The sequence below is a fragment of the Limulus polyphemus genome, unplaced genomic scaffold (assembly GCF_000517525.1).
Source record: "Limulus polyphemus unplaced genomic scaffold, Limulus_polyphemus-2.1.2 Scaffold37, whole genome shotgun sequence".
In the NCBI taxonomy this organism is placed as follows: Eukaryota; Metazoa; Arthropoda; class Merostomata; order Xiphosura; family Limulidae; genus Limulus; species Limulus polyphemus.
The window spans coordinates 876,285-895,733 of record NW_013665647.1 but is presented as its reverse complement, the minus strand read 5'-3'; the positions used below and the strand labels follow the sequence as shown (position 1 = coordinate 895,733).

The following is a 19,449-nucleotide window of genomic DNA, read 5'->3' as shown; positions in this document are numbered from 1 at the left end:
AACTACCCTCTTATGAGACGGCATGACTTTTTGAAAATGCTTTATTATTTTCGACCTCTTAGTTGCGTGTTTTTCAAAAACGCACTTAATAGTTTGGGATATTGTTTAATTACAAACTACTGAAAACTTTTAACTTTGGAACTGTACCTTTAATTATCACCTTATTTAAAAAAAAACATAAACATCTTTGATCTTTATGAAAGCACGTGTATCAAGAACGTTAAACAATAACTACTTCATAAATTGTTACGCTTTATATCAAAATAATATTTTTAATATTGAAAAACAATAACTGAGTGATCTATATACTTTTTTATTAAATCGAAAATTTTCATCAGAAAGTATAAATGTCGATAGGTAATAAAGGTGTAAACATGAATTGGAAATATTAGAATGATATTTTTAAAATCTGACTATGTTTCTTGCTTTAGGATGTAATCTTTTTAATGAATTTCTGACCATTATCAATCAATTGATTTTTGCTCTACTGAGAAGTAGTTTAGAAGTGACTTTATATGTTTTAGAATACAACCATCACATGAAACAAGAGCTACTCAGATCTTTACGTAAAGTTAGATGAATATTAAACCTCACAGACAATTTATTTACAGGAAACAAGATTGTAAATTTTACGTAATCAAGCTATGTTTTATTAGCTGCGGCATAACGGCTCATAGAATGGCTCTGAGGTTGTTGTTTTTTTTTAAGTACAAACTTTTAGCTCATAGCTCCGTCATATCTTGACCGATTTGATTTCTAATTACAGTTTTGGACTCAGGAAGTCAAACCCTTTCGACTGATTTATTTGACCACGCCCAAGGTCTCATATTTATATTTATTCTAATCCTGCATAAAATAATTTCAATTTGAGGGTAGGCTGGTAAAGATCCTGATGAATAAACAAATCGAATCTGGTATCTGCGCGCCCCACGCTTGGTATTGCTGGCGCACAAAAATATAGCTAATAAAAAGTAAAAAAATGTCTCATAGATTAATTTACTCTAATCCTGCCTAAAATAATTTCAAGTGCCGCGGCTATTGAGGATTCCTTCTTGTTTTTTAATTTACACTGTTATAATATTACGTGTGTTTAGCCACCCAGCTAAATATAACTCAGGTTTTATTCTCACTGGGACAGTGTAACTTTTGTCAGCTTTCGTGGGTTTTGGTACTTAATATGAACTAGTGGATTTAATTTTACAGTATTTTATCTATCTTTTTTTTGCCCCCCCCCCCCCAGTGGCACAGCGGTATGTCTGCGGACTTGCAATGCTAGAATCTGGGTTTCGATACCCGTGGTGGGCAGAGCACAGATAGCCGATTGTGCAGCTTTGTGCTTAATTGCAAACAAACAAAATCTCATTTTTTTATTTACAGAAGAAACCATATTTTGAAATAATTATTTCACGTTTGCTTCGAATATGTAATTTACAATTTAGCAATATAAGTGTTTAATATAGAAAATAAATTTGTAAAATAGTATAATTTTTTAAAAATAGTTGATAATTTGCATGATAATGTCAAAACTTTAAAACGAAATACCTGTTTGTCAATTTTTTCTCTCTGTTATACAGAAAACAAACTAACTAAATCGGTATTTCAAACACTATATTAGGCTGTTTAACACGTTATTTGTTTGTTTAAGATATTCGGGCAAACCTATATGAGGGCTAACTACGCTACACGTTTATAATTTTGAGCTGATAGATGAGAGATAGAAGAGTCAATAGCATCCAAGTTCAGCTCTTGGGCTACTCTAACCGAATAGTGGGATTAGATTCTCGCTCATATAACGTACTCACGATCAAAACTTGTAGCAACGGGACACAAACCACGGACTCTCGAATTCACAGTCCGGCACGTTAACCACTAGGCTACGTCTAATTCACAAATGGAAAATGTTTGTACACTTTTTTCAGCATTTATAAATTCTAAAAAGTCATAAAGCATGTGGTATAGTTAGATACAATAACACAGATAAAACCGTAATCATTGTAGGTTTCTTCTTCACTAAAATATTGATAACTGTTGAACTCTACAGTTTTGTAAGCGATGAAAATAATCCTTCCAGAACATCTGAATGATCGACGATCCCCTAATTATGATTAGTGCTGCCATCTAATGCATCAAAAAGAAATTATTAACCTTTAGGTATCTCGGTAACAAACTAAATAAATTTGTAATTGTTGACTGTATTAGAAATTGGAATATATTAACAAAATTATTCTAGTATCATAGGGTATAAGTAGCAGAGGTTTATGGGCAAGTAAAAACAAAAACTAACTATGAATATTTTATAAGGCTATTATTTCATATCATATTTGTCCTTTCTTGTCTCAAGTGAGGGTATTTGGCGGTATTTAAAGCGTGTTAGTATTAAAGAATACTGTAATCGTTAATTATGTTTTACTTCATCTGTAGTATGGGGAATTAGAACAATCAATCAGTTACATATTCATTGTGAGAGAATTGGTGGTTCACTTATAATAAGCGTTAGATATTTGATATTGGTTTTTTCCACCTGAACGGCAGGAACCTCGTGCGACACGAGCTAAACCGCCAGATCAGAGATTATTTAATGCTCTGGCATAGCCATTCCTAATGTAGAAGTTGTGGTTAAAGAAAGGAACTAGTCAGCAACACTCGCCGCCTAGTATGCGGCTACTCTTAACGAAGTTATGTCTCCGTAATTTCAGCAGCCTATAATCACTCGAATCCTGGACCAACTGAACTGTAGATCGCCACACCAACAACTAGTACCGCTTACTTGTGGTACATCATAAGGACATAGAGGAAGTCATGATCACTGTTGGATATCGTAATATGAGGAACCCAGTGACACGTTACAATCTACATTAGTACTTGGTCTAGTATGAGAACCCAGTGACACGTTACAATCTACATTAGTACTTGGTCTAGTATGAGAACCCAGTGACACGTTACAATCTACATTAGTACTTGGTCTAGAATGAGAACCCAGTGACACGTTACAATCTACATTAGTACTTGGTCTAGTGTGATCTGGCGATTAAAACACTTGACTCACAATCTGTGGGTCACGGGATCGGATTCTGTCACCAAACATGCTCGCCCTTTCAGCCGCTTGGGCGTTACAATATGACAATCAATTCCATTATTCGTAAAGAAAGTGTAGTTCAAGAATTGACGGTGGGTGTTGTAGACTATCTGCCTTCCTTCTAGCCTATCACTTAAAAATTAGGGATGGCTAGCAAATATCAACAAACAAACAATATCACCACTTAGTCGTGATATATCATAAAGACATACAGGAAATCCCGACCGCTGTTGGATTTCGTTATGTCAAGAACCCAGTTTTGGCACATGTATCTTTGTTCCACCAAGTTATTACTTTTCAGAACTGAAATTATAATAAAACACAGACAATAAATCATGTTTTTTTGTATATATATCTATTAGCGATACAAAGATTATAAAACAGATATAATGACACTGTGTAGGTGGCAGCAGGTATGGACCCCTCAGTATCCTATTTATAATTGTTAATGTCTGATGGTATCTCTTTCAGGGAGAATATGAGGGCAGAAATGGAATAGGTACGTTTTGGACACTCGCAAAAATTACTTTAAAATGCGAACACTTGTTTATTTGTTGTAAATATTGTAAAGAGTATGAGTTATCGGTTATTGTCGTAAATGTGTAATAACTGAAAAATAATTAATTACTTATTTGTCACAGATTTCATGTGGTCGGAAGATTGACTAATTTTATGTAAATGTAATGAAAATAATCAGCTGTACTTGTCATAAATTAAAATAAAGAAATCAGTTATCATTATTATACATTTCTTGAGTACTGCGACAACCCAGCGTTTCCCAACCGGTGGTTCACGAAACCCTAGGGTTTCGAGAAATAATTTTGAGGAGTTCGCGAGAAAAATGTGGACGTGGCGTTTCTTTTCACTTTCCTGGTTCTACAGTTTTTACCAATATTTTAATTTCCTTCTAATTTATTAAAATATTTATGGAAGGAAATAGTTTGATGCAGAGCCAGATTTAAGCCGAACTCTAAAGCACTTATTCTTCAAACAGGCTCATAAGTCTCATTAGTTTTAAGCTCAGAAGTCTCATTAGTTTTAGTTAAATGGTTTTGTTATCAATTTTTTTTATGTTTCAAGAATTATATTTCCATTTTACTGTAAACTGATAACAATATCAGAGATTCAGATTTTATTGTAAGCATGTTACATACTATGTGTTACAGAAACTTTATATTTTCAATAAATTCAACACGTTCAAAAGTTATAGTATTTTACAAAATTTATTACAGCTTAAAAGGTGTTCCCTGCGAAAACTATTATTATTCAAGGAGTTCGCGAAAAGGAAAAGTTTGGGAACCGCTGTGATAACCTAATCATTCGTTTGTCATAAATTTTGGAAGTAATCAGAAAAAATAATATTTTTTTTACCAGCTTCATAAATGAGATAAGAAATGAAAAATATTGATTAACTGTTTGTGATATGTAAAAAAAAAGTTATGACATACTTGACGTATCTGATAAGGATTAAGAAAGAAATAATGAATGGTTCAGTGAATAGGCCAATGACAGCTGTCCTAGCTCGAAATTGTAGTTCATTTCTAGCCTCGGTATGGCATTTGTTATCTTATGTATGTTTAACAATACAAAGAAACAGTATGTGGTCACTTATGAGGTTTGTAGCAGGCACAGAGAAGAAATTAGTCACTTGCTAGTGATGTTTTAAAATACCAAGAAAAATCTAATAAGTTATTTTTCCGTAAACCTTGTGAGAGTTGAAATATCACTCACGAGTTACTTCTCGCATAAGTACTAATAAATAAACTGATCAGTCATTTGTCATTATACCATCGATGGTAAAAACAACCATTTACATCTCATGTAATTGCTGACAAATAATCAACCAATCTTGTATTATTTCAGTACTAAGAAATAACATACTAATCAGTCGTCGTGCAATATGTATACTGAGAAATAACAAATCAATATCGGCGACATAACTAATTTATCATTTGTCATTTAATTAACTACTGAGAGATAACTAACCAATCACGTGTCATGTAGGTACTGAGAAATCACTGCCCAATCGTTTATCAAGTAAGTACATAAAAAAATCACTAACCAATCATTTATCATTTAGGTACTGCAAATACTTTAAACAATCATTTCATATAGGTATTGAGAAATAAATAGGTATCCCTTTTCACGTAAGCTAATGAGAAGTAACTGAACAATGCATATGCTTATATAAAAGGATACCGAAGTTCAAAACGGTAAAAATATTTAATACTATTGACAAAATAAAAGAGTTAACGATATGCTCTTATTAAATATATATAGTTATTCCAACAGCGAATGTTGATATTTGAAGGTGTTAATTTAGTGTCCTACAATCATGAGGAAGCACTCAACAGCTCTTACTAAACGTTTTGTGTTTTGTTTTAATTCGATAACTTTTAAAAACAACTAAATTCACATCAGTAAAACACTTGTGAGGCTTTTCATAAATCTCTTGTTTATTACTATAAATTGCTCATTTGAACTTATATACAAAAATCCATTTGAAGCTTTTTATTAAATACAGACGAAACTCCTAACACATTTATATATATATATATATATAAGTACAATGATATATATGAAATTCAAACATGTAGCACATACGGAATACTCAAAGTTTCAAGTTCATTCTGGCATTAAACACGAAAATAAAAGAGCTGTAACACTCCATACAAGCACGTTACATAACAATAATACAATACAATAAACAATTGAACTTTAAAACATTTAGAATAAAGTGAACTAAGGAAGATACAAATATTATTGTAGCTGGTATTACATCCCTTTGTTTTACTCTAGTCTAATCCCTTAATGGTATCGTTTTATATAACTCACTTTTTACATTAAGCAGGAGATTATAAAGAAAATAACCCGCAAAGCTAAGATATCTTACAATTAATTTTTATCAGAAGATTTCGAATTTAAAAGCATATTAGGAAATAAACGTGCATTTTCGTTCACTGAATGAAAAATAATATATTTGTAGCAAAGTTGCTTTAGCAGGTACACATTCGTGAAAATATTTTAATATATACAACACAAGTTATTATACTGGATTCATCACACGTGTGACTACCTACATGCATTTATGGAAAAATCATAAACATATTTCTAATAATATCCCAGTAAGCTAGGAATAATTAAATACAAAAAGAGAGAGTGTGTGTAGATCACACAGATAATTTATAGTAAATGTGTTCATCCATAACAAATATCACTGCTATTATCATGAGTTTGTAAGCTCACATTAATAATTTATTTTATTGAATCATTAAATGTTATATTATTGATACAAATCCCTTAATCTATTTAACTCGACTTTATGAAGACATAATGGATACTTGCTTTTATTGAATATTCATTGAACTTCATCTCTAAGCTTATAACTTTAAATTTTAAAAGTAAAATAAAGCAAGATAAGGTGGTACTTCCGTTAATGTACGTAATTCCTAAACCTTTCTTAATATGACAGGCCTAACAAATATTACAGTAGTAATATGTTCGACAGTTCAGCACATTCACGTAGATGAACTGAGCCATTTATTATTCTCTCATCGGAATGTGTAAAGTTAAAAGATCAGAAAAAAACTCCAAAATCTGTAACAAATACGACTGAATGCAATAACAGTATTGCGTACATACTTTTGTTTTTGTACGTCCTGGTCCAGTTATAATAATATTAAAGTAAAAATGGTGAAGTAATTAAACTGTTTTAACGTGTTCCATTTTCTTTTTGTCACTTTCTATTAAGACCACTTAAAGTACTCAAGCTCGAAACGATACTTATTATGTTATTGATTGACGTGTAATTTGGTAAAATATTTCCCTCTTAATATGACAACAGTTATTAACCCCCTAAATAATTTGTATGAACCAATCAGATTGTCTTCTTTGTTGAAAGGGAATGATTATTCTTTAAGTAATATCTCTTAAAACTAAAGTAACAAATAAATAAATAGAGAAAGAGAACAACAAAGAGAGTATTTTTAGGATTTGTTTCTTTTTAGAATTTATAAACAGAAATAGGCTTAGTTTTAAGGACTTGAGAAGATATTCTGGACCTTTCTATACTATTATCTGGCTTAAAAACTTGTTTCGTTTCTGTCGAATCCGAAGGATGTACTTCTAAAGATACCTGTCGGCTGTTTGATAATTTCAAAGACCTTAGAACAATTTCACTCATTGTGGTGTATCTTGACGTGCGTTTGAGTGTATCAGCTCGTAGAGGGCGCTTTGTTTTCGGATAGCAAGTACGGCCATGACGTGAAAACCAACGACAACAAGAAAAGTTGCTAAAAGTGAATAAAGGAACTTATGCATAAATAAGTTAGAATTTGTACACTGCTTATTTTTATTACAATTATTACGAATTAAATATTACTGCTATCTTCATTATTAATTAGAAATAAATTACAGCTTCTACATGCAGTTATGCACTTTAAATGCATACTGATGTAATGACATTTTTATCCAAATAGCTCTGTGAAAAACACTTTTTTTTTCAAATCTATGAACTAAAAATACTTCAAAAATTATCTAAACTAACTGAACGAATTTCAAAAACTTAGAGTTCCTAACAGTATTTTAACACTTAACTTTGATTTAACAATATTAACTGCATAAAATAAACAAAGTTATCAACTACGAAGCGATAGACAAAAATGGCGAAAAAGAGATAATCCAAAACACACACAAAAACGAAAGGTAGGCGAATGTTAGAAAATGTTTTTATCTAAGTATTTATAAGTAGCCTACAAGAAACATTTGAAGTATAATTTATTACATTTTTGTTTATCAAGTATACCCACGGTCTAACAAAAATAGATGTTAATCTTCAAATATGTCCTTAAGTGTATTGTAATAAAACAATGTCATCTTTAAACTGAAATTCTACCCAGTATGCGTTTCAAATGGCAGATAAACAGTGGGTAAAATGTTTTGAAATAACTTCATGCATGTATTCATATAGATCAATAAAAACAGGTTAATACATAAAATTCTAATTTGCTTTCATAGACAAACTAAGCGAAATGGTTTGTCTGAGCTCAACTTGATAAATTCATGTTTACCAGACTTGGTAGTGTTTTTTCTCGCGTTTTGGATTAGACTCTTGGCCTTCTGGATTATCATGATCATCTTAAGTTGCTTCAGAGCTATTCCAGGCAAATATAATCCTGTTATTTATACACTAACAGCAAGAGAGGGAAAATATATCCTTTTGACTTACTTTTAAACAGATTGCTGATTACAGCTCCGATTAACAAAATTTGCCACTTTTCTCAATCTCCAAAGTGGATCAAGCTGATGAATAGAATATTGGCGGAGTAACATGTATTTTTTAAATAAGTTTATTTTTTATGAGGAAGGTAAGGTGTTAAAGAGAATATATAAATATTCAAGTGTATTTGTAGAAGTCAAAGTTAAAAAACCTCGGAGACGAGAAGTTAAATTGCAAAAGTTGAGCTCAAAGCGGATAACCAGTAAACCTATTTTTCAAATATATTTTAAGAAGGCATTAACTTCCTCAGAAAATTTTAAATAAAAATGTAAATTATCAAAAATAATGGGTGATAACAAAATGCACTAAGAAAAAGATAACCTGAAAAAGATGGTAGGTGCAGACATGAATATATGTTCTTAGCTTGATTCAAATAAAGCCTTGTTTTAAGATAAGATCTTCCAGATAATCACACCTCACCATAAATCGACTATTGCACTGGAGGACCTGCTGTCAAGGTTTTAGGGAGTAAGGAGCTCCAGTTTCTTAAGAAAATATGTACATTTGTTATATTTTCCTTTCTATTTTTATCCATTTTTTAGTTTCTTATATTATCATATATATTATGTTCATTGTAAATAGGTGTAAAGTTCCATTTTTATGTATCATAAGTATTGAGTTTTCCTTGTGTTGTATACATAAATATCTTAATAGTGCACTCTGCATATATATATCTATTTTTGCTTTATAAAGAGTTTTCTCGTAAGGGTTTTTTCTGTTGTTGCCTTTTTTATTTGATGTTAAAATGGTTTCTTATAATTTCCTATGTGATTTATAAAGAGCTTATTTTATTTGACATTTTACTTAAAAGATTATGTTACTCTCTTTATGTATCTTTGTCTTCAAATGGAATCATTTGCTTTTTTTTTAATTAAGTTATTTTTTCATCCATTTTATTCTCTATTTATGCGTAATTTCGATCTTGATGTTGTAACTTAAATATTATATTTGAGTTGTGTTGATTCATTGTATTTAATTTCGATACTGCGTTTTAGTTTGTTTTTGAGTATCATTGTTTTGTATAGTTGTACTTTCTATTCAACTGGCAAGTGTTATAATAATATAGGTGTTTTGAAGAAATGAGACATTTTAAGTGATTTTTGAATTTCGAAGTTAGGGATAGCTGGGTCAACCTGAAAGTAAAGAGGAGAGAAAAAAGAGTGGTATCCAAGCATATTATTTGTTTTTTTATTACTTTAGTGAACATATATATTATTTCAAAAGTTCTATATACATTGATTATTTAGTCTTAATATAGAGAAATCAGTCAAAAGAGCCGTTAATTTACTCATAGAATTAGCTATGGTAATATATACATTTTCTCGTGGGGAAAAAAGGCTTTAATAGAGAATGCTGTAAAGAAATAGACAGTGATCTTTTCCACATCCCTTATTGTGGAGTAATAGTGAACGTTGTTACGTGGATAATGCCTGTGTCCTAAGAAGGATGACATTGTTGTTATTAGAATATAATGTCATGTTTTCATGGAATGATTTGTGAGATTGATATATATTAAGATTTATACACACAAAAAGAAAACTCCAACACAGGTTCCACACAATACACGTAACTTTTAACGTTGATTGTGTTTGTATTGTAATAAAGATTGTTCCATTGTATTTAACTTGTATCCAGTTTCTTTTTTCATTCTTTGCACCAAACTCAGTCGAGATTAAGAGAATTAAGATGCTTGCCCTGTACTATATTTGATGACAAGCTTCTTATTCTGTGGTTCCAACCAAATTACTCGAAGGGAAATCAGTGAACAAAAGAATACCACAAAGTCAGAGACTACTAAGTTTCATAAAAAGTAACTTTGACTTACTGACCAAACGAAAGGTAGTCAGCCAGTATCACCTGCCGCCTAAAAGCTTTGTCCAGCTTTGATTTAAACAACAGCACTGACTCGTAGTATTACACGCACCCAGAGCTAAAAATGTAAGTCGTGTTCGGCTGTATCGCGGTGCTAACCTTAAACCTTTTGATCTCTAGCCTGGCACACTAACCATTAGGCCACGCCCCGTCTACGAGAAAAGTGCACATTATGAGTGATATGCCTCCCCTTCCAAAAAAAAAAAAAAGATGTCAACCAGAAAAAAGAGACCTAAATTAGAAGAAAAATTAAGCATTTTCATGTTTTCGTAGAAACTGATTTTTGGTAAAATAACAACAAATTTTGATAGCAAGTGAGCTTTTGATGATCAAGAATATTCAGAAGGAAGTCTAGTCTAAACATCATAAGTTCATACATAAACATTGTTGTTAAGCGCAAAGTTAAACGATGGGCTATATGTGCTCTGCCCACCATAAGTATCGAAACCCGGTTTTTAGCGGTATAATCCTTCAAACTTATCACTGAGTCATTACTATGTTTCACATCTAACTGATTTTTAGAAAATATAGAATGAAAATGGAGTGTTATTTGTATTGTTTTGGCAGATCAGATAGGAAATTACGAACTTGTATTCGTTCTTTGAAAAAAAAAATCTCCAATAGATCAAGAAGTGCCAAAAAGATTTATTTTTAAGATTTCGGTTTCATAAAGTAATAGTGAACCAGCATTGTTCATGAATGCGTTTTTGAGCTGTTTGATTACTTCATTTCCGGTTCGATTGATTAATCCTGGACTGTCAGTATCAGTAAATGTTTAAGCTAATTAAGTAGAATGTATGTGAGTATGCATTCTTTTTTTGAAAAATGTAAATATTTTCAGAGTTTTTCAGGAATAAATACAAATGAAATGTACAGGACTAATGTGGTCCAAGAAATAAAGAAAATTACTTTCGCACGCAACCTTTCAACTAAAAAATTAAAATATTTTCAGAACTTCTAACACAAGACAGTAATTTAATCAACAGAGGAACTCAGAAGTTTGGCGTTCGCGTTCAACTGCACATCAATAAAATACAGAATAGACCAATCTACTGTCAATAGTTTAATTTTATTTATCTTATTGTCAGAAAAGGATGCACACAAAAATATGTCGGGAAGAAATTTGTTTTCTTCGAAGAAATAACCATCATACATCAGTGAGGTAATAGTTTGATACAAAATGTCCCTGCTTTTAACCGAATTCTGCAAGACTATAGTAAGAACTGAAGACAGTTAAAAGCTCAAACTGTGGCTGAAGGTTTTTTATATATGAACATATTTCAGGTTTAGAACACAAGACAAGCGCATTTCGTTGCGTATTGAAGTCCTACAATGGGAATTATTTTACTACCAAAAAGTAGGAAAAATACAAGTTCTAAGTCTAATAAAAGATGAAACTGCTACTAAAGGAGTAGGTAATAAAAATGTATGACAAAAACATCAAACGAGGTAACAAATAGTGAGCGAAACAGTAGCACTCCAAGCATGATAACATGTTTTATACATTCTGTTAAACACATGATGGAAATAGTAGTAATTATAGAATCCCTAGTTTGAACTCTCAGGTTTTCTCACCATTCACTTGCAGGTAATGGAACTTTAAAAATATATTCAGTAATATTATTATATTAGATTTGCTTGTACTAAATGAAAGTCATTATTCACACCCAAATTAGTTTAAGATTACGTTTATTATCAATAGATGGCGTCGCAACATATTCGTGCTTCGATAAAATCATACTTTGTCATATAAAACAGATATAATACTAATTTACAAAAATTTTCCACAAAGCAAGTATTATTACGTAAACGTTACGGCAAATGTATAATGTTTCACCTCGGGTAAATTAATTTTCGTGTTTTGAAGAAATCTGTTAATTTTTTAAAAAATACGTTGTTGTGTAAATCCTATGTTGTGTTTTTTAAATACATATTACAAATCTGTAACATAACGTAGTGTGCATTTTGTAATTTAGACCTTTTTTATATGAACATCACTGCCTGTTTGTTTTTAGAATGACGAAGTTGCAGGCTGTACGCCAAATCCTTCATCAGACTTGCGAAACAAGCTTACAAAAACATTTCAAATACACTCTCTAAACTGATCTTTTTAGTTCTATTTTCTGATTTTAAAACATAAAGGAATTATTTTTGTTATGGCGAAAGTATGATAATTAGTAATTTTTTTTCACGCTTTTCCTATTAAGTTAAATCAAAAGTTTCTCAATACTACTAATAAACCCAATTTTCTAACGATAACAAAGAAGTAATGCTCAAATACAATTATGTTGCAATCTGAAACCAAGCATAAAAGATCTGAAATACAATTGCGAACACATTATTATTTGGTTATTTCTCCTTACCTCAGAGTCCTACATAAATGAGTAGAAAATATACAGTATATAAAAGGGTTAGCAGCACTGTTCAGGGGAGCCAAGCTTTGAATAAACGAAGATATAGCAATGTTAGTTTGGTTAGTTGGGAAATATCCAAAGACTTGAAGCAGATCGTAGACGAAGTATGGACTCCAGCAAAGGATGAAGACTGAAAGAAATTAAACTTATATTCTATCTGGAACTCTCTTCATTAAATATACATAAATTAGGTGATTCATACAACTTCATTTAGTTGCTTAAGAAATGGATTTTTTTCTAGTTATTCATATAGTTAAACAAAGTCACATTCTTTGGTTATTTTATATAGATAAGCAAAAATTTCTGTTCCACGATGTTTCTTTAACAGATTTATTTTGTCAAAGCAAACTTTATCGACTCTACTTTACTGTTTGATCAGCAGTGTAGTACTCTGCTCTGAAAATCTATAATTTGCAAAGATAGCATCGAATTTGAATTTTTAAAAGTAAATGTAAAGGTTATAATTTCGAAATTGATATGATAAACTTCTTTTCACGTGTATTTCGAATAATGGAAAAGTTGGAAATCAACAATCGTTATAAAGAAAGTCTGTTTATCTTTGAACAAAGACATATTTTGAACAGGCAAACCTCGTCAATTCCACTTTTATTTGAAATTGGAAGTTTGCTTATTTTGAAATATTTTCGAATTACTTGTGATCAGAACTTTAAGAGTTATACAGGCTGCCGATATTAATATTGATAAAATATCCCAATGTTTGCTAGTCGTATAATGTTGAGTATCTTGATAAATAAGAAGATGGAAAAATCCTACTGTGTAGCAACTGATGATAAATTCTCAAGTGAATATATGTTATTGAAGCAATTCCATAATGTACCAACCTGCATCCGAACATAAGTTACCCAAACATCCCTATAATATAGGGGATATATTGCATCCGTTATTAAATGTAAATTTTCAGGAAAACTGGACTGTATAGAAGCTTGTAACCAAACCCCAAATGAATATAATGTACCGAAAAATCTTATGATGTACAAGTCAGTGACACATCCTCAAGTGATAAAAGATGAGTGGAACAATCCCAAATTGTACAAGCTACTGTTGTATTTCTAAGGGAATATAACTAAAAGAACAATCTTACGGAGTATAAGGTGATGGCATATCTTAAAGTGAATATAACCAAGAGAACAATCTTACAGAGTATACGCTGATGACATATCTTAAAGTGAATATAACCAAGAGAACAATCTTACAGAGTATAAGCTGATGGCATATCTTAAAGTGAATATAACCAAGAGAACAATATTACAGAGTATAAGCTGATGACATATCTTAAAGTGAATACAACCAAGAGAACAATCTTACAGAGTATAAGCTGAAGACATATCTTAAAGTGAATATAACCAAGATAACAATCTTACAGAGTATACGCTGATGACATATCCTAAAGTGAATACAACCAAGAGAACAATCTTACACAGTATAAGCTGATGGCATATCTTAAAGAGAATATAACCAAGAGAACAGTCTTACAGAGTATAAGCTACTGGACAGTTTTACAGATTAAAAACTGGTAATGCATCTCAAAGTGAATATAAGCTACTGAACAATCTTACAGGTTAAAAACTAGTAACGCATCTCAAAGTGAATATACATCTTACAGAGTACAAGCTGGTAACGCATATCTAAGTGAATATACATCTTACAGAGTACAAGCTGGTAACGCATATCTAAGTGAATATAAGCTGCTGAATAATCTTATTGAGTACAATTGAATACATTTTATTCAATGCAGTAATTTCATTACTTTTGAATAATCAGGATTAACATTGGTTCTTTAAAAATATTTGCTGATTTAGAATAATGTTAGTTAAAACAATTTTCCAGTAATGATGGTTAGAGTTAATTGTTCAATAATTATAAGTATGTACAGATCTCTATACCGAATGATGTTATATATGATTCTTCATTAATAAGAGCTGGCCTTTAAGACGGACAGAATGTTTATTAATATTAACAAAATTTTACCAGTTGTGAAATAAACATTCTTTAGCCAACAAATCGAGAGAAAAACATACGAGATTAAAATAATTAACTGTCATAAAAATACAAACTGAATAAAAAACGTCTAGGTTAATAGGCTACCGGATATCTTTTTTGAACTATTTATTACAGGCTGGAAGGGAGGGGGGAACGATTTTATATTTAGACCTGGAGACAAATAAGGAATATTTCATTATTCAATGAGCGAAGTTATATAGTTATTTTTACTTTAGAAAATGTAACATTTCAAAAACACAACAAGATATTTCTTTGAGTAAGCATTTTGCTCTAGTTACATTGTATTCAAACATAATTCTTACCAAAAACTATGACAAAAGTCATTTTTACGGTCTTGATCTTAGCTCGAGGAATAATTCCTCTAGAACTGACCCTCCTGGTGGCAGCGTCATCGTCAGTGAATCTACCAGGCGTATCTTCAATGCAAAATATAAGGAAGATAATTTATTATCATTACTCATAAACATGAGACACTATTTTTACCCCTTTTGAAGATAAATCCTCTGTTGTTAATACTGTACATATAATTTAACAGAGAGATGGTACGACAGGCACAGAAAGCATTAAAAAGTGAGTCAATGATCGAATGCATAGAAGTCCAAATTTATTAGATTTCAAAATTCACTGATATAAATACGTAAACAAGCCGAATTCAAAATCTCGACGTCATTAAGTCTGTGAATTTGCAACAAATGTACAAATATATAAATATACATAGATAGATCAGTTAGGTAGACAGATAAGAAAATAAAAGATAAATATTAAGTCAGATAGATAGATATACGTTAAAGAAAGAGTACATATTCCAGCTAATCGAATAAACAGATTGACAAACAAGTAAATCAACATGTGTATAACTAACTAGCCAAACAAAATAATAGTGAATTAACCTGATAAATAAGTAGATAGTTAAACAGATAAAGAGTGACAATATGTGTATGTATGTATATAACTAGATAGCCAAACAAAATAATAGTGAATTAACTTGATAAATAGGTAGATAGCTAAACAGATAAAGAGTGACAATATGTGTATGTATATATAACTAGATAGCCAGACAGAATAATACTGAATTAACCTGGTGGATAGATAGATAGTTAAACAGATAAAGAGTGATCATATGTGTGTATATATATATAACTAACTAGCCAAACAAAATAATAGTAAATTAACCTGATAAATAGGTAGATAGTTAAACAGATAAAGAGTGACAATATGTGTATGTATGTATATAACTAGATAGTCAAACAAAATAATAGTGAATTAACCTGATAAATAGGTAGATAGTTAAACAAACTATCTACCTATTTATCAAGTTAATTCACTATTATTTTGTTTGGCTATCTAGTTATATACATACATACACATATTGTCACTCTTTATCTGTTTAACTATCTACCTATTTATCAAGTTAATTCACTATTATTTTGTTTGGCTATCTAGTTATGTACATACATACACATATTGTCACTCTTTACCAAACAGGTAAAGAGTGACCATATGTATATATAACTAGATAGCCAGACAGAATAATACTGAATTAACCTGATGGATAGATAGATAGTTAAACAGATAAAGAGTGATCATATGTGTGTATATATATAACTAACTAGCCAAACAAAATAATAGTGAATTAACTTGATAAATAGGTAGGTAGTTAAACAGGTAAAGAGTGACCATATATATATAACTAGATAGCCATACAAAACAATAGTGAAATAACCTGATAAATAGGTAGATAGTTAAAGAGACATACATTGACTAATGAAGATGAACTTAGAGCCAGCCAGAAGAAAACTACATAGACAAATCCTCGTTTTCCACTCAAATTATTCTCTATAACGTTAAAAGTAAAATTCGGAACACTGTTCATGATAAAACAATTCTATATGTTTAATGTTTTCATGATATGAATTGTTAGATGAATTACAAGCAGAGAAAGTTCATAGACATTTGATTATAAAAAAAACACGTTTTCATTAAAATCTTCAAAAAAATTTGCATACCTTAATATATCTCATCTATTCGACAGAAAACAATACCTTTTCTCCAAGCTAAATAAGTGAACACACAAAGGTAGATAGATAAATACTTCGAGTTCGAATGGTGTAACTATTTTTGAAGCACACGTAGACAATGAGATTCTTATTTCAATAGTCGATTGATGAAATATTTAAAAGAAAATCAAATAGCTTATCATCTTTACCTAAGCCAATAGAAGAACATTAGACAAAATGAGGACGTGAATATAATCTCTATTTCAAAATAGAACAAGATTCAAAATCTTTTATCTTTATTTCGAACTGCCTGATGAGGTAAAAGTGTATAATGTTGAAATGTATCATATTTCAGGATCTTTTTGCATCCTCTTCTCGGGAAAAATCATAAATCAAAATAATCCTGTACGCTGTCGAACAGTTTCCAGTTACCATACCAGAAATTCCGGTAATCGAGCCAGCCAACTCTGGGTGATAGATGCTAACATACACACATAATGGATCGTCTTTATAGTAAGATTGGAATGATATTCAACAGGTTCAGTCTTCATTTAAAATTAGAATGATATTCAACAGGTTCAGTCTTTATAATAAATTAGAACGTTATTCAACATGTTCTTCAGAAACGTTTATAGTTTGATTTCCACATTAACTGTATAAATGCCAACTTTAAATACTAACACCGAACCAGAATTGTAGCCACCTGGAATATTTCATTTAAATTTTGTTCTCAAACTTTCAACAACAGAAGATTCTCCTTTAATCTTTGTGACGAGTGCAAAATAAGTGTTTCACTGAAAGATTTGGAAATAAAAATGCAACTTTATCCAAAATTATATTAAACTTTTGTGTGCCGATTGATTAGGTTAAGAAAACATTAAAAACGTAAAGCGATTTAATGTTATATTCTTCAAATGTAAAATTAGTGACTAATTTTAATTACTAGCGAAAGAACCCGGCTTCGCTCGGGTTATTAGGTTGATTTATTCTAGATGACTATATCAGTATGTGTATTCTGAACCCATTTTAACAAAACACACTGGCTTTTCTATATATTAGAAGTTGTTATATAAGGAAACACTTCTTTTCTATGCAGTTTTTCGTTAGATTGCCTCGTTAAAAAGATGCGCACGCGCATGCACGTGGATAAAATAAGCAATAATACCCAGGGGCAGACCCTCAGAGTAGACTTAGTAGGGGTGCAAAATTTCAGGTTTCTAGGTTCTTTCTTCTTGGAGATACGATGGTCACATTTCTTTTCTATGTGGTTTTTCGCATAAAAAGATGCGCATGTACGTAGATAAGTAATAATACCCTGGTGAAAAACCCTCAGGGTCCACTTAGTATGGTGCAAAATCTCAGGTTTCTAGGTTCTTTCATCTTGAAGCTATGGCGGTTACATTTCTTTTCTATGTGTTTTTTCGCTTGCTACCACACCAAAAGATGCGCTCACCTACGCGCGTGTAGATAAGTAATAATACTTAGGTGCACACCCTTAGGATCCACTTAGTATGTGTGCAAAATTTCAGGTTTTTAGGTTCTTTCCTCTTGGAGTTATAGCGGTTACACACAGACAGACCCACAGACACGCCCTTTTATTATTATATATTACATGATGCTTGTTTTTCTATATGTGTGAAACTTTCTCTATGATTACACACGAAGAGAAAGTAAAAGCCTGTTCTGATATAAGGTATTTCGAAATTATGTTACACACTGCTCTATAAAAAGCACGTAAACAACCGTCTTCCAGAAAGCTAGTGAGCTTATTCTAGCATAATGTTTATTTCCTGACGGGTAAAAAAAGTCAACACGCGAAGGTTTATTAGTAATACGAAGAATATCGAAAAGAGCGCATGAAGACACTGACTTGTTATCATTCATACATCAAAGGAAAATAGTTAATTTCTTACAAACCAAATATTATTTTGAAGTAATAACTAACTCCTCTTTTTAACTTCAAAAAAGAGTGACCCAAAATGTTAATTTTCTGTTGAAACTGAAGCAGAACGTTTTTGCTATTTTAGTTCCTAAAAAGAACGAAGATACACTCATAGAAAAGTTTCACGTAAACACATTTGCTAATATTCTGTTTGACCTTTTTCTAATGTTTGAAATACAAATCCGGGTTAAATATTTAGCACACAGGATCATCTACAAAATTTGTAAAATTTTCAAAACTTGATCCAAAACCCGAGCGGTTTCGAATAGTTGACTATTCTTCTTCAGGAGAATAAAGGAGAAGAATAATAGTCAACTATTCGAAAGCTCTCGAGTTTTGGGTCTCGTTTTGAAATACAACGCGTATTTGCTATCTCTAAAGCTTAGAATAATAAATAAGACATTTAGGTTTAATGAAATATGTATTAAAGAAAATTTCCTGTCTGTCTAAGAGTAAGGTTGGTTTAATTATTTTCGTTCCCAGATTGTAAATCCGAGGTATAACGAATTTAGTATTATATATTTATTATAATATCAAAGTTTGTTTAGATTAAATTTATATTTAGAAAGATACATTAAATATGTATTACGAAACTCTCGCCTATTCTCCAAAGTTGTCGAAAATTCTCGAGAGTAAGAATCAATAATATATGTGTGTACGTAAATGCTTAAATTTGTATTGTTACGTAATATAAATTTTTTAGAAAGTCTCCACAGCCTATAAATATAACCAACGCGACGAGCTAAAAGAGAGGTATCTATTATTAGTTATCTGTAGTCACTGTGCTATAAAATGTGATTCTTATAACGCTTATCAATCGGTAAACTTCAGATATTTGACCAGGAGAA

At 31.0% G+C, this 19,449-nt stretch overlaps 1 protein-coding gene across 1 annotated transcript in view; it reads right to left on the bottom strand.

Moving 5' to 3' along the window:
- Window positions 1-5,605: 5,605 nt before the first annotated feature.
- LOC106461175 (cardioacceleratory peptide receptor-like) overlaps window positions 5,606-19,449 on the bottom strand; it is a 51,908-nt gene continuing 38,064 nt past the window's right edge. Inside the window, exons 6-8 of the mRNA XM_022388303.1 lie at window positions 14,965-15,078; window positions 12,590-12,770; window positions 5,606-7,368 (exon numbers count right to left, since the gene is read on the bottom strand). Of these exons, the coding sequence (XP_022244011.1) occupies window positions 7,080-7,368; window positions 12,590-12,770; window positions 14,965-15,078 (584 nt within the window). The 3' untranslated portion in view covers window positions 5,606-7,079. The remainder of the gene's footprint in view (window positions 7,369-12,589; window positions 12,771-14,964; window positions 15,079-19,449) is intronic.